The 13,958-nt window shown below is 53.5% G+C and overlaps 1 protein-coding gene across 2 annotated transcripts in view; it reads left to right on the forward strand.

Annotated features, from left to right (window-relative positions):
• The first annotated feature begins 5,193 nt into the window (after nt 1-5,193).
• Nucleotides 5,194-13,958, forward strand: part of ITPR3 (inositol 1,4,5-trisphosphate receptor type 3) — a 68,216-nt gene continuing 59,451 nt past the window's right edge. The window contains exon 1 of one of the 2 annotated variants that reach the window (XM_025990750.2): nt 5,194-5,616. In XM_025990750.2, the coding sequence (XP_025846535.1) occupies nt 5,528-5,616 (89 nt within the window). In that variant the 5' untranslated portion in view covers nt 5,194-5,527. The remainder of the gene's footprint in view (nt 5,617-13,958) is intronic. The other variant, XM_025990751.2, reaches the window with a different exon arrangement.

A 13,958-nucleotide genomic window follows, 5' to 3' on the forward strand; every position in this document is an offset into this window, starting at 1 on the left:
ATAAATTAAAAAAAAATTAAAAAAAATGAACATCTTTATTTCTATTTATTTGGGGTTAGAAGCTGTATATTCACATAGTCCAAAATTCAAAAGTTAAGAAGGGAGTGAGCCAAAGGTAATTTCCTCCCAATGGAGCCCCCATCCCCTCTTTGGTTCCCCCTCCTAGAGGCCCCTGCAATTGCTGGCTCCCTGTGAATCCGGAGTTCAGGATTTCTTACTAGAGCTTGCCATCCCCTCTCTTCCCCCTCTGGGAGAGGCTCCGGTGGGAGGTGGGTATGGGGAGATATCCAGCCATTGACACTGGGGCCTGGATAAGGCACCCAATTGCCCTGGGGACGGTGGTGACCTCCTTCCTGGGTCTGAACTTGGCCCCAGCTTCCTAGCATCCTGCTCAAGCCACCCAGGAGGGGTGGGGCCCATTACTTCTTTTCACCTCCTTAGCTCAGCATCCCTGGAAGTTCCCTGCCCTCCATCTAGGAGACCCAGGCACCTGATAGACACCCTGAGCTGGGGCTCCCACGGTATCCTTTTATCTCCTGATGTAATTTATTTATTTATTTTTAAAGATTATATTTATTTACTCATGAGAGACACAGAGGAAGAGGCAGGCTCTCCGCAGGGAGCCCTATGTGGGACTAGATCCCAGACCCAGGATCACACCCTGAGCCAAAGGCAGACGCTCAGCCACTGAGACACCCACGTGTTCCTCCTGATGTAATTTATATACTCTCGCCATCTTCTTTCTCCTTGACTGTTCAAATCTTGGGGTGCCTGGCTGGCTCAGTTGGCAGAGCATGCGACTCTTGATCTCAGAGCTGTGAGTTCAAGCCCCATGTTAGTGTAGAGCTTATTTAAAAAAAAAAAATTAAACATGGCCTTGTTAAGCCTTTATTATGTGCCTGACCTGGCCTGGAGACATAAAGTGAAGTGGACGTAGTGGCCTGCTCCAGTGAAGAGCTCACAGTTGCCTGGGGGAGGGCCAGAAAGCAGAGAGATCATTACAGTTCAAGATAGCCCATGATATGTTCCTTGGTAGTATGGGGGGGGGGGTTATAAATTCCATATTAAAGAGTCTGACAATGCCAGGTGTTGGTGAGGACATGAGTCAGTGGGCACACTCCCAGTGGCTGAAGAGAGGGGGAATTAGAACAGCCACTTTGCAGAGTGATTTGGCAGTTCTAGGGAGGAACTTCCCTGTGATCCAGCAATCCACTTTCTAAGCTCTTTCTCTAGAGTTTTTCAAAACCTCTGACAGTATCCTCAAATAAGCATATATCGCATGTTCATGACGATGCAGTTCTCACCCTGATAGTTACCCTGATGACGTGTGATGTATGTTATTTTTGAATCAGTTTCGAGTTTTAAAAATGCTGATCTTCACCTGCTAAATTGATTTGACCCATTAATAGGTTTCAAGCCATGGTTTGAACAATGCTCTCAGGAGACAGGGAGGCTTACTGCAACATTGTTGTCACAGCAAAAACTGAAATAGGGCTTTCATGGTTACCAACAAAATGGATATGGTGTTGTGACATGGTCAGGAATGGACTATCACACTGTCACACTACTGCCCCATGTATTAAAAGAGACACACAGGGTGAAACCATCTGAAGCCATCTAGAATGGAAAGCCCTGCAGAATGATGGTGAATTGTGATGATAGTTGTGATACACTCGTATCATTTATGAATACATCCCTATGTGGCATAAGCATAAAAACTGTACAAAGTGAAACCCACATCAGGATAGTGGTCACCTCTGCAGGGAGAGGGAAGGGAATGGGATTAGGGGTGGATAACATAGGGGACTTCAACTCAATTTTTAAGGTTCAGTTCTTTTTTTTTTTTAAGGTTCTATTTTTTTATTTGAGAGAGAAAGAGAGAGAATGAGTTGGGGCAGGGCAGGGCCAAAGGAGAGGGAGAAGCAGCCTTCCAGCTGAGCAGGCAGTCAGATGTGGGGCTCGGGCTCCCTGCCAAGACCGTGAGAGCATGACTTCAGCCAAAGGTAGACGTTTGACCAACTAAGCCACCCAGCTGCATCTTAAGGTTCAGTTCTTTAAAAAATATATTGGAACCAAATTTTGCAAAATATTTACATTTGGTGAAGTTAGAGGAAAGGCACCAGGCCCTCACTATATTTTTAATATTTTATTTAATATTATTATTTCTTTTTTTTTTTTAAGATTTTATTTATTCATAGAGACAGAGAGAGGGGCAGAGACACAGGCAGAGGGAGAAACAGGCTCCATGCAGGAAGCCCGACGTGGGATTCGATCCCTGGTCTCCAGGATCACACCCCAGGCTGCAGGCAGCGCTAAACCGCTGCGCCACCAGGGCTGCCCAATATTATTATTTCTTAAAATATTCCATAATAATTCTTAGGGGACTGATGTTCCAGAACATGAGGGAAGGAGATTTTCTTCTGACTCCTGGATGGGAGTAGAAGGGTGGAGTGGAGAGGGAAACCATTGAGCTCGGGTGCAGTGGTAGGAGTGGATGAGACCCTGAGTAGGGAGAATGAACACCTAGTCCTTCCTAACTGGGGGCGCTGTGGTGATGGCTTTAGCCCACTTCCCTCCCATGTTGGCACCACACCGGTTTCCAGATGGAAACAGAGGCTGGGACTCGAACCCAAGCCTGTGAGTCAGAGCCTGTGCTCTGAGCAGTCTGCAGGATGGTTCCTCCTTGAAGAGCTGTGTGTCTGCCCAGGGTTCAGGGGTAGGGAGGAGCGGGGAAGGGTGGAGACAGACAAGATCTGGTGCACTGAGCTAAGATGTGTAGACTTGATTCTGTTAGTGATGAGGAGATTCAGGAGGATTTCAAGCAGGGGAATAGTGGAGTGAACTCACTCTAGCTATAGCATCTGTTTCTTTAAAAAAATATATATATATTATAAAAAATATAAAATAAAAACGTTTTATTAAAAATATATTTTAACCAACGGAACCTTTCTTTAAGCAGACTCTAATTCAGAACCCAGAATCTAAAAGAGCTTATGGTGGAGTTGATTTGGCAGAAGCTGGTGATGGGGGCCTAGAGCCCAGGGATGGCTCCCCTGGGAACACAGCATGGATGTCATGTTCCAGAAAAATACCTGGAAGTGGTGTGTGTGGCAGGAGGCTGGCAGTGGCCTCCCTTCTCAGTTGGAGGAGAGTTGTGCTCTCTCCCTCTTTCCCCCAGTCCTCCTGGTTGGTGGAGGGACAGAGGTTCAGAGTACTCCCAGGCTGGGTGCGGAGGGAGAAACAGTGGCATGTGCTTTTGTGGGGAGGTAGGCCTGAGCTCCACTGCCTGGCTGGGAGGCCTTAGCTAAGTTATGGAACCATCCATCTGAATCTCAGGAGCAGGAGAACATGGATTCCTGGATGTGGCGGGCACAAGGGAGGCACATGTCCTGAGTGTGGCCACCAAGAGGGTGCTTCCAGCACATCCCTCTTCATCCTTGCTGGGTGGGGAGGGGAAAAAGCAGGCCAGGGTTCAGCTCCATCAGAGGCTGGTGCTCAGCAGAGGCCCTGCACACAGTAGGCCCTCAATAAACATTTATGAAATGAATGCATAGGTTTACCTCCTATCAGTGGAGGCCTGACTCCTGGGAGCCAGAGAGGCTGTTCCAGCAGGGCTCCAGGCATGGACAGTGCCCGTCCAGTGCAGTATGGAGTTCTAGAGAGAGTATGGGGCTGCCAGTCAGGGGCCGGGCTTCTGGCTAGGGCTACCAGGAATATACAGTGTGACCTTGAGGTTTGGTGCTCTTTCTCTGGGCTTTTGTCATTTCTTTTTGGCAGAGAAATCTGGATGAGGTTTTTTTTTTAACTGCAGTTAAATGTGAGGTACATTTAAAAAAGCAATTAAATGGGTCACAATCAGTATTGAAAAATGAAACAAAATACAGAAATAGAACAGAAAATATCAGAGTGCATCACAGGTCATCAGGGTAAGTATTGTTTTGTGAAACTATTGTTTCAATTATATATAGATAGCTGTGTGGACTGTGGATGTAAAACGTATTTATTACTGTGGGTCTTGGTAACAAACCGTCAAACATCGAGCTCAGCAATCCCGCAGGTGCCCCCCCCCCGCCCCCACATTCTAGGGGTCTATGTGAAAAAGCCACACAGCCAGAACTCTTCTCTTCATTCCCCGGGGGGTCAGCAGCTGTCTCTTTACTCTTCACGCCTCCACCCCTCCCTGGGTCTCTCTTCTTCCTGCTTCCATCCAGTCCCCTCCTCCCTTTCTCCCAGGGACAACCCCCCCACCCCACCCTCTTCCCAGGAAGTCCGGGTGGGGGTTTCAGAAGAGAGTTAAATGGGGATGGCAGTGGACACTCGATTCCAGGATTTACGATAAAAGGATTAAGAAGCAAACGCCCAAGCACTCGGGAACAGAACAGAAAGTAGGCGAGCCGGAGACGTGGGTTTCAGGGCTGGACTCCGTGAACCAGAGCTCGGTGGCGACACCGCAGCGGGTCACTCCCAGAGGCCCGGTACCGGCCTTGTGGTTGTTGGCACTCGGTGCGCTATTAACCAGCGAAGGTAGCTTTCTCTTTCGTCACCTCCCCACCCCCCTTTAAAAAGAAAGATAGAAGGAGCCAAGAGTTTGGAGCCAACTCCTGGAGAGGGAGCGGCTGAACTGATTCGGAAGTTGGATCTCTTTGTACACAGGAATGCGGAGAGAAAAAACAAAACCCACCCCATTGCTTCATTTCCCCTCTAAGCCCAAGCGCCTTCTATTGTGCAATGAAAAGGCTTTTCACGTTGAGAAAAATGAATCCCGATTTGCGCTGCGAAGGAACGAGCGCGCCTCCCGGTGCGAGACGGCTCTCAGCTGGGGCGCTCCCGGCCCTCCGCGCGCTGCTCCAGGTAGAGCCTGCGGGGGCGCTGGACCCCTTCCGCGCGCGCCCGCCCCGGCTCGCTGCGACCGAGGGCAGGGCCGCCCGGGGAACCCCGAGGGCACAGAGCCCCCACCGCGGCCGGGCCTCCCGGGGATGGCGGTTCCGCGAGTCCGTTTGGGAGCTCGTAGGAGCTGGAACTCCGAAACGGGAAGCCCGCCAGAGCCCAGGACTCCTGGGGCGGCGGGGGCCGGCGGCTCGTTCGCGCCCGGAGGCCCGGCCCCGGACGAGCGAGGGGCGCAGGGCACCGGGAGGCGGGCAGGCGCACATGGGTGCCCGCGGGCCGGCGGCGGCGGGGCGCGGGGGGGCGGGGTGTGGCTTCCCCGCCTCCCGGGCGGGATTTGCATGTGTGTGTGGCGGCCCCAGACTTCCTGCTCCTTCTACGCTGCAGGTACGCGCGGGCCGGGCTGGGCGGGCGCTCCGAGACGCGGGCACCTCCTCGCCCGGACGCCCCCGGCGGCTCCCGGGCCGCGCCGCGCCGCCTTCCGCTCCGGTGGCCGCTGGTCTGCCCCGGCCGCGCCGAGCGCCCCGCTCGCGGGTGGGGGCGCGCCCCTCCGGCCTCCGCGGCCACCGGCGTCCTCTGCACCCAGCCTGGCCCCGCGCCCCAGAGCGCCCGCGCCGCCCCGGGGCCCCGGCGGGCTGCAGCCATGAGCGAGATGTCCAGCTTTCTTCACATCGGGGACATCGTCTCCCTGTACGCCGAGGGCTCCGTCAACGGCTTCATCAGCACTCTGGGGTGAGTGAGCCGAGTCCGAGGGGGCGCGGGCCGGGAGGGGGCCCGGGTGCCTTTTGCGTGCGTCTGCCGCCGCCCCCGGACAGAAGCCCTGGAAGTCCCCAACTTCAAGGAGCGAGGTAACGGCTCGCCTCTCTTTTAGAGAAAGGAAGTGAAATGCTCGCCCAGGTAGAAGTCGGAGCCCTCCGCGGGAGTTGATGGGCGGGGCGCCCCCTCCGCGAAGCCTGCACCCCTGCGCGCTCGCCTGTCTCCGAGCCCGGGGAGAGGCCACTTCCTCTGCAGGTGGTCCCGGGGCGGGGCAGGTGGGCGGCTGGGGCCTGAGTTGGGGAAAGGCATCCGGGCCTGGACGTGACTGGCTCTGGGGGTGGGGCGGAGCTGTGGGGGAAGGCAGGCTCAGCCTGGAGCCCGGAGTCCTCTAGTGACGGTCCGCTCGCACCTTTTCCCTCCGGCTCTCTCCCGCCCTGCCCGCTTTCGTCCGAGCGTCTTCCCCGCCCCCCCTTCCAGGAGTCCCAGGTTCTGGCCGCCCCCCCGCCCGCCCCGCGCCCCGCCTCTCCCTGTTAATTTCCTGCGCGGCTCTCCTGGCGCCCCGGGGTCCCCGGTCCCAGGATCTCCCGGGCACTTTACAAACATTAATTAATTCTGGACGTCACCCCCCGGGGTCTGGATAGCAGGGAATCTCTTCACATCCCTGGAGAGGTCTAGGCCCGGAGCGGGGCATAGGGCAGGAAAGGAAAGGAATTAGGCAGAGCGAATAGGTCTATTTTCAAAGGAGCAGTTGGGTGAGTCGCTGGAGGTGGGGGTAGCGTGGTTTCTCCGCCTCTCCAGCCAGGCTCCTGGGCAGGGCCTGCTGTCTCTGTCCCATTTTCATTTCGGGGACTTGTGCTAAATTGTCTCATCCTCCCCACCGCACCCAGCTGTCCTTTAGGATAGACCCATCCTCCTCTGCTCCCCCTACTCTTCAGACCCCAGCCAGCCACCAAGGTCCCTCCTCCCTGGAGCCGTTGGAGGACAGCCCTGGAACCCTCCCTCACCCCAGGCCTGGCTCCCCCGAGCCCGGGAAGTGGGAGTCACCTGGCTCTCCTGGTGTCTCCCAGGGTTGTTGGGAGTTTGGCTCTAGTCCCGTTGGAAAGGGGAATCCAACAGGCCTTTGGGGATTGGAGGACTAGCTCGGCCAGCAGGGGATTCTGACTGGGAATTTCAGTATACCTGCCCTCCTTGTCCTGCCACCCTTTTCACGTTTCTTTCCCCTCCCCACTGAGACGTGGATTCCCTAGCCACAGGGCCTCTCCCCGCACTAGATCGGACAGATGTTGCTCATTTCCCCAGAGGATGGGGCTGGAACCACACGTGGGCAGCATCTGGACAGGCCTCCCCAGAGCACTTGTCCAGGGGTTCCTGACTGCTCCTCTGGCCAGGGCTGTGCTTGCAGCGAGCCTGCACACAGTAGGCACACAGTAAACACCTCTGACAACGCTGGGGGAAGGACAAGCGTGGGGGAAATGGGGGAAGATGGTGGAAGCCCCCCTCCTACTGCCTGGACAGCACTGGGGGCTTTTGGGAAATGATCATCTTCTCCGTTGCTCAGTGCCTGGGTCAGGGCTGGCACAAAGTGGGTGGATTTTTTGTTTTTGTTTACTAATTTATTTATTTGACATCACAGAGGGAGCACAAGCCAGGGGTTGGGGGGTGGAGGCGGCAAGCAGAGGGAGAGGGATAAGCCGATTCCCCATGGAGCAGGGAGCCAATGCAGGCTTGATCTCACAATCCCAGGACCTTGAAAACATGATCTGAGTAGACACTTAACCACTGAGCCACCCAGGCAGCCCAGAGTAGGCAGTTTTTAAGTACTTGTGAGATCTGACAGAGTCAGGGAAAGCATCCCATTCCACCCTCCACACAAGTCTTATCCCCCCACAAGACATTCTGTTGCCTCCCAACATAGCTTCCTCCTGCCTCTGCTCTTTCTGCCGCACTCCCTCCCTCCCCACTTCCTCAGGGCAGGACCTGGTGACCTCTGATGGCACTTCTACTCCAGGGTGCCTGTTCCCTGTGCAAACATCTCCAACATCTCCATTTGCACCGATGGATGCCCACCTCCCAGCTTGGTGCTCTCACACCCTAACTGCATTTTTTCCCCCTAACTTAGTTTTCTATTTTGTGTTTCCTACCTCCCCTTTTATAGACTCTGCAGCCCTAGGTGACACTACTCTGATTCCTGGAACCTACCCCAGGCTCTAGGTCTCTTTACCTTTGCACCTGTGCTGCCCCCGCCCTTCGGCCAGCCTCCACCTGGGTAAATCTGACCCACCCTCTAAGACCTAGTGCAAAGTGACCTCTTTTGAGCGATTCAGCTCCTCCTCCCACAACCTGGGAGAATTAACCCTTCTTCCTTTGTGCTTTGTGTGGCTTTGCATAGACTCCTCTCCGGTATTGTGTTTCACAATTAGTTGGAGGGTTCTCTGTAGGGCCATCTAATGCTGGGCATTTTGCCGGGATTAACTAATTAATTACACCATTCATCCGCTCAGCGTGTCCACAGGCCCCGTACTGGCCACTGAGACTCTGAGGGAGCAGTGGGTCCCACCCTCTGGGAACTTAGAGTCCGTGGGAGAATGGTCTCTAAGCCCTGCTAAGTCCTCACTACTGAAAGTGTAGTCCTCGGTCCAGCAGCCTCACCTAGATGCTAGCTAGAAATACAGCACCGCAGACCTCTGCCCGTCCCGCAGAATCTGTGTGCTGGACCTCGTGGCATTTGGTGCCTTCAAGTGTGAGCTGCTTTGCTCTAACTCAAACTCTTTCTGCTCTATCCTCACCGGAATTTATCTTTCTTTCTCCTTCCTTCCTCCCTCCACCCTTTTTTAAAAAAGATTTTATTTATTCATTCATGAGAGAGAGAGGGGGAGGCAGAGACAGATGGAGAAGCAGGCTCCATGCAAGGAGCCTGATGTGGGACTCGATCTTGGGTCTCCAGGATCATGCTCTGGGCGGAAGGCAGGCGCTAAACCGTTGAGCCACCCAGGGGTTGAGCCACCCAGGGATCCCTCCCTCCCTCCCTCCCTTCCCTTTCCTTCCTTCCTTCCTTCCTTCCTTCCTTCCTTCCTTCCTTCCTTCCTTCCTTCCTTCTTCTTCCTTTCTTTTTCTTTCTTTCTTCTTTTTCTTTCTCTTTCTTTTCTTTCTTCTTTCTTGAGAGCCAGAGCAGAGTACGAGCAAGCGGAGGGACATGGCAGAGGGAGAACCAGGCTTGATTCAGGGCTGGATCCCCAGGACCCTGAGATCATGACCTGAGCCAAAGGCAGCCATGTAACTGACTGAGCCACCCAGGCGCCCCTCATTAGAATCTTTCTGCTCCTGTCTTCAACTCTGGTCCCCTTTGAAGCCTTCACCCTGGCTCTTGATGCCCATGTCTGTGAACCCTGGAGGCTGATTTGACTGAGTTCCCAGGCTAGCCTAACACTTGATGTCTGAGAAGTGCCCAGTAAAGGCTGGACAAAATGAATTTGTTGAAGACAGGGGCGGTCTTGGTGGGCAGAGGGGCTGGTCAGCTGGGAGGTGGGAAGGGGGGCCTTGGTGGAGGAGGGAGTCTTGGGCAGCCTTCAGATTCTGGCCAGACTCTATGGGGTGAAGTAGAGGAGGTCAATTAGAGCTGCCTGAATAATTAGAGCTCCTGGTGCAGATTGTACATTAACTCTGGGTTGGGAGGATGGGAGGGGTCTGGGCCGCAGATCCTGGAGCAGGTCAAGACCTCAGCAGGGAAGGGAAAGCAGGCCCACGCCTGTTCTTGGCAGGATTGTGTGGCCAGGGCCACTGCCTCACAACTCACCCTGGGTGGAAGGCAGCAGAGGCCAGGGCTGGAGTGACTGAAAAGGAGCAGTGAAAGGTAGAGAATTTATGGTTGTTCCTGGCCAGCAGCTGTGAGGAACTGGTCCTGAGTGTGCAGGGTGGGCCGCTCAGAGTCTGACATCCAGTTTCTTGAAGATCCCTCTGGATGGCCAAGAGGGGTGGGCCCCCACCCACAGGGAATCACTTGGGAAGGGTAGGTGAGCTGGGTCTTGAGGCTGAGCTCCTGACATTTGTCAAAGTGCCTTGGAGCACCATCTGGGGGGGTCTCAGGGCCTCTGAACCTGTGTCACCCAGGGCTGGGTGATCACAGGGAGTAGGGTCCAAAGGGGCCTCCCCTTGGGCTTCCCTGTCCACCTTCCAGCCTGATTCACTTCCCCAGGAGGCTGGACACTGGAGGTCAGCACCCTGAAAACACAGAGGTAAATGTGGAAAAAGGCCCAGTTCCCCAGGGTCAGGACCCTTGGGTTGGCAGCCCCAGGGGCCCAGCTTTCCTGGCTTGTCACTAACTCGCTGGGTGACTTTGGCAGGGCACTGCCTTCTCAGAGTGTGTTTCTGTCAGCCTGGATAGCCTCTAAAGGTGCTCTGTTTGCACCTGAGAATCCCCCTGGGTTCTTTAAAAAACGTTTCAGCTTCTGAGTCCCATGTCAGACCAATTGTATCAATGTTTCTAGGGCTGGGATCTGACAGTTGTTGTTGTTGTTGTTGTTTTTTTTTAACTCCCCAGGGATTTTACCTGGGTGGGGATCCCTGATCTAAGGGCCCTCTTCAGCTGATAGGCTGTGAGGAAGCCTACCTGTTGGATCCACCTGCCCCTTGCTCCAGAGAGCCCATCTCTTAACCCTCTTCAGACTTCAGTAAGTCATTCAACAAACATTAATTGAGCACCTAATTTGTGCCAGACACTGTTCTAGGCACTGGGGAATCAATAGTACCCAAGATAATTCCAGCCTGTTTTAGTCTATACCCTGGAAAAACTGGGTGAGGAGGTCTGGAAAGGCCCTTTCAACCTTAAATCTCTGAGACACATGTAATCCCAGGGGGGAGGGCACTGCCCCTCCCATGCAGACTGCATTTCTGGGGCAACTTTCAGACCTGCCCTTGGCTCTCCTTTAATTGTGATTTCCCTGGGGATACTGGAAGTCCCCCTGTCCTGTGCCCCAGGGAAGGGTCTTGGCCTCAGCTAGGCTGATTCATGTAACTTATTTTTTAAAAATACATATTTTGGGGGGGGTACCTAGGTAGTTCAATTGGTTGAGCATCCTACTCTTGATTTCAGCTCAGGTCTTGATCTTAGGGTCCTGAGTTCAAGCCCCATGTTGGGCTCTATGCTGGGCATGGAGCCTACTTAAAACACAAAAACAAAAACACACACTTAAAAGAAATATGTTTTCTTTTTTGTTCAAGAATAATGTATGTCCCATGGAAAAACTGGAAAAACTCAAATAAAAAATTATGTGTGATACTACTGTGACTTACATGAACATTCTGTATGTGGATCTTTTAGTCTTCTTTTTTTTTTTTTTTTAACTTTTGATCTACACAAACGTTTACAAAATGATGTCAAACTGCACATGTAGATTCGTATTCTGTCATTTTGGGAGGATACATTAAGCTGTATTTTCTAATGCCGACAGGCCATTGTTATGGCTGCACAGCATCGTACGGTATGATTTATCCTAATTAATTCAAGCAACTCTAGTCTTAGGCATTCAGGTTGTTTCTAAATTTTTGCACTATAAACAATCTGCACAGAACATCCTAGTCCATACATGCCCGAACACTTGTCCAGTTATCCTCTCGGGCTAAATTCCCAGCAGTGGAATTCTGAGATCAAAAGGAAGGCCCATCTCTCCCTCATAGGCTCTAACTGTCTCTGTGGTGGTAGAGGTGCTGCAAAGGTGGCCCTGTGCCCCAGGGGGGTTCTGACTCCACTTCAAGGCCTAAATTTGAGAGTGTGGTACTAGGAGGTATGGGGAGAAAGATCAGCCTCCGCCCTTGAACTTGGATGTGGTGGCTGTGATGGAGAGGGGTGAAGTGAGGAGAGGAGCTGTGTGGGGGTTGCTCGAGGACAGAATAGGCCCCGGGGTTCAGCCATGGGATGCCAGGGACCCAGGCTGCATCCAATTCCCTGGCCCTAAAGAATCTTGCTGTAGCCACTTCTCATACTCTGCCCTGCCCCACATTCCTGACCCTATATCCCCTTCCCTTCCCAGTGGGGCTGTGGGGTGGGTGGGGCAGTGGCTTGGGTTGGGGGTGGGGTGATGTGCTGGATTTTAAGGTGAGGCCACACCAGCCTTCTGCTCCCAGCTCAGGGGGCGGTTTCTGAGTTTTGATTGCTTCTGAGACTGGGTCCGGAGTCCCTGTAGTCGAACCCAGGCCTGTTGTCCATGCTCCCCCCACCCCCATGTGGAGCTAGGGGCTCCGCCCTGGAATTGGGGCCTGTGAGAGAGGAGGAGAGGACGTCTGGGAGAGGGGAGTAGGGCAGAGCCCAGATCTCAAATAAGTTTCATCATTGGCCTCTGAGTGTGAGCTCTGAGTTGCCCTGAGTGTGTCACATTGGTCACGCTGGCACTGGCACCCAGCATTTGCCCCCGACAGTCACAGTTCCCTGCAGTGAAGACCCCTGGGGTAGAGAGGCTAAAGGACTTGCCCCGGGTCACATAGCACGGGTCTGCGGAGAGGAGGCCGCAGGGCCTTTCACACCAGTGACTGTGGGCCACAGAGATGAGTCTACGTCTTGACAACTCAGCGAGCCCAGGGTGTGGGTGGAGGCTGGGGCTGGGTAGGGACACTTTGCAGAGGGGTTTCCACTTGGGGAGATAGGCAGGGAGGGAATCTGCAGGGAGCAGAGTAAAATGATCCCGGTGGTGTGTAAATATGGGCATTTGGGGGTTGGCAGGTGGGTAGAGCCAGAAGAGGCAGTGAACATAAATCTCAGGCTCCCCCCTCCACCGGGGGGTGGGGGTGGGCAGCTGCAGGTGTTGGGGCAGACACCTGTGTGTATTTGGTTCGCAAATCCCTCCCATTACTCAGGGAGCCAGCTAGCACCCCCTTCCTCCAGCCTGCAGGAGTGCTATCCTCTCAGGCTGTGAGTCTAGAAATGGGTGACCAGCGTGATTTAGGTCATGGGAGGCAGAATCAAGTCTGCATCTCCGAGATGCTGTTGCTGCTGGTAGTGGGTAGGGGTAGACTTTATTGAGCTCTTATGCGGTGGCTCTGGCCTTTACCTGTCACTTTGGCCCCTCACCACTGGCCTGAGGCATACATATAATTCAAGACACTCAAATGCCCACTACTTAGACTTAATAATTGTCCACATTTTGCCATATATGATGAATCCATTTTTTTTGCCCAAGTATTTTATGGTAAATTACATAATTGCGTGTTTTCACCTCTAAATACTTCATTACACAGCTGCAAGAAATAAGGATATGTTCCTGTGTGACCATAGTACTGGCATCACACCCTTTAATAATTTATCCGATGCCCAGCCTGAACTCAGATGTGCCCCATTGTCCTAGTGTGTCTTTGACCACTGGTTTCTTCCTTTTCTTTCTTTCTTTCTTTTTTTTTTTGACCACTGGTTTCTTTAATTCAGGATCCAGTCAAGGTCCACGCGTTATTGGGGCAGCCCTGGTGGCTCAGCGGTTTAGCACCGCCTTCAGCCCAGGGCCTGATCCTGGAGTCCCGGGATTGAGTCCCCCGTCAGGCTCCCTGCATGGAGCCTGCTTCTCCCTCTGCCTGTGTCTCCGACTGTGTCTCTGCCTCTCGCGAGCTCTCTCTCTCTCTCTGTGTGTGTCTCTCATGAATAAATAAATAAAATCTTTATTAAAAAAAAAGTCCATGTGGTACATTTGATTCTTAGGCCCCCACCTCTTTCTTTGCCATGATGATCCTGAGTTTCTGACAAGACAGGGCTGGTTATGCCATAGACTGTTTCACTCTCTGGATCTGTCAGGGCTGTTTTTGCTGCCCTGTTTCCCAGAGAGCTCTGCGGCAGTCCAGAGCGGGGTGGTGGGGCCTTGGGGCCTGCCTGGCTGAGCCCTGAGGCTTCAGTTACTTTGGTGAGCAGGACAGGCTGAGTCCAGAGAGCAGGAGAAAGGCCTGGTTCCTGGCAAGCCCAGGGGATGAGGTGAGTGCCAGCCAGGGGCATGGCTCCTGCTTGCACCTCCTCTGTCCCTTTTCAGCTTCCCCTCATGTCTCTCTAGCTCCCTGTCCCTCTTCTTAGCCTAAGAGGCATATCTTCCCGTGTCCCCAGCAGCACTGTTGAGACCCCAGCCCTTGCCAGAGCCCACCAGTCCTGAGAGCCAGAAACCCAGGCCTGTGGGCAGAAGGTTTGTACATTTAGCCTTGTATTTAGCCAGGGATCTTTCTTTCTCTTGGGCCAAATATAGTCATTTTTGCCACCTCCATGCATCACTGGAGAGATTCTCGGGGTTCCCTGAGCATGTGGCTTACCTGTCCTTTCTAGATGTAAGCTCTCTGAAGAGAAAGCCTACCTGCCT

The sequence above is a fragment of the Vulpes vulpes genome, chromosome 1 (assembly GCF_048418805.1).
Source record: "Vulpes vulpes isolate BD-2025 chromosome 1, VulVul3, whole genome shotgun sequence".
In the NCBI taxonomy this organism is placed as follows: Eukaryota; Metazoa; Chordata; class Mammalia; order Carnivora; family Canidae; genus Vulpes; species Vulpes vulpes.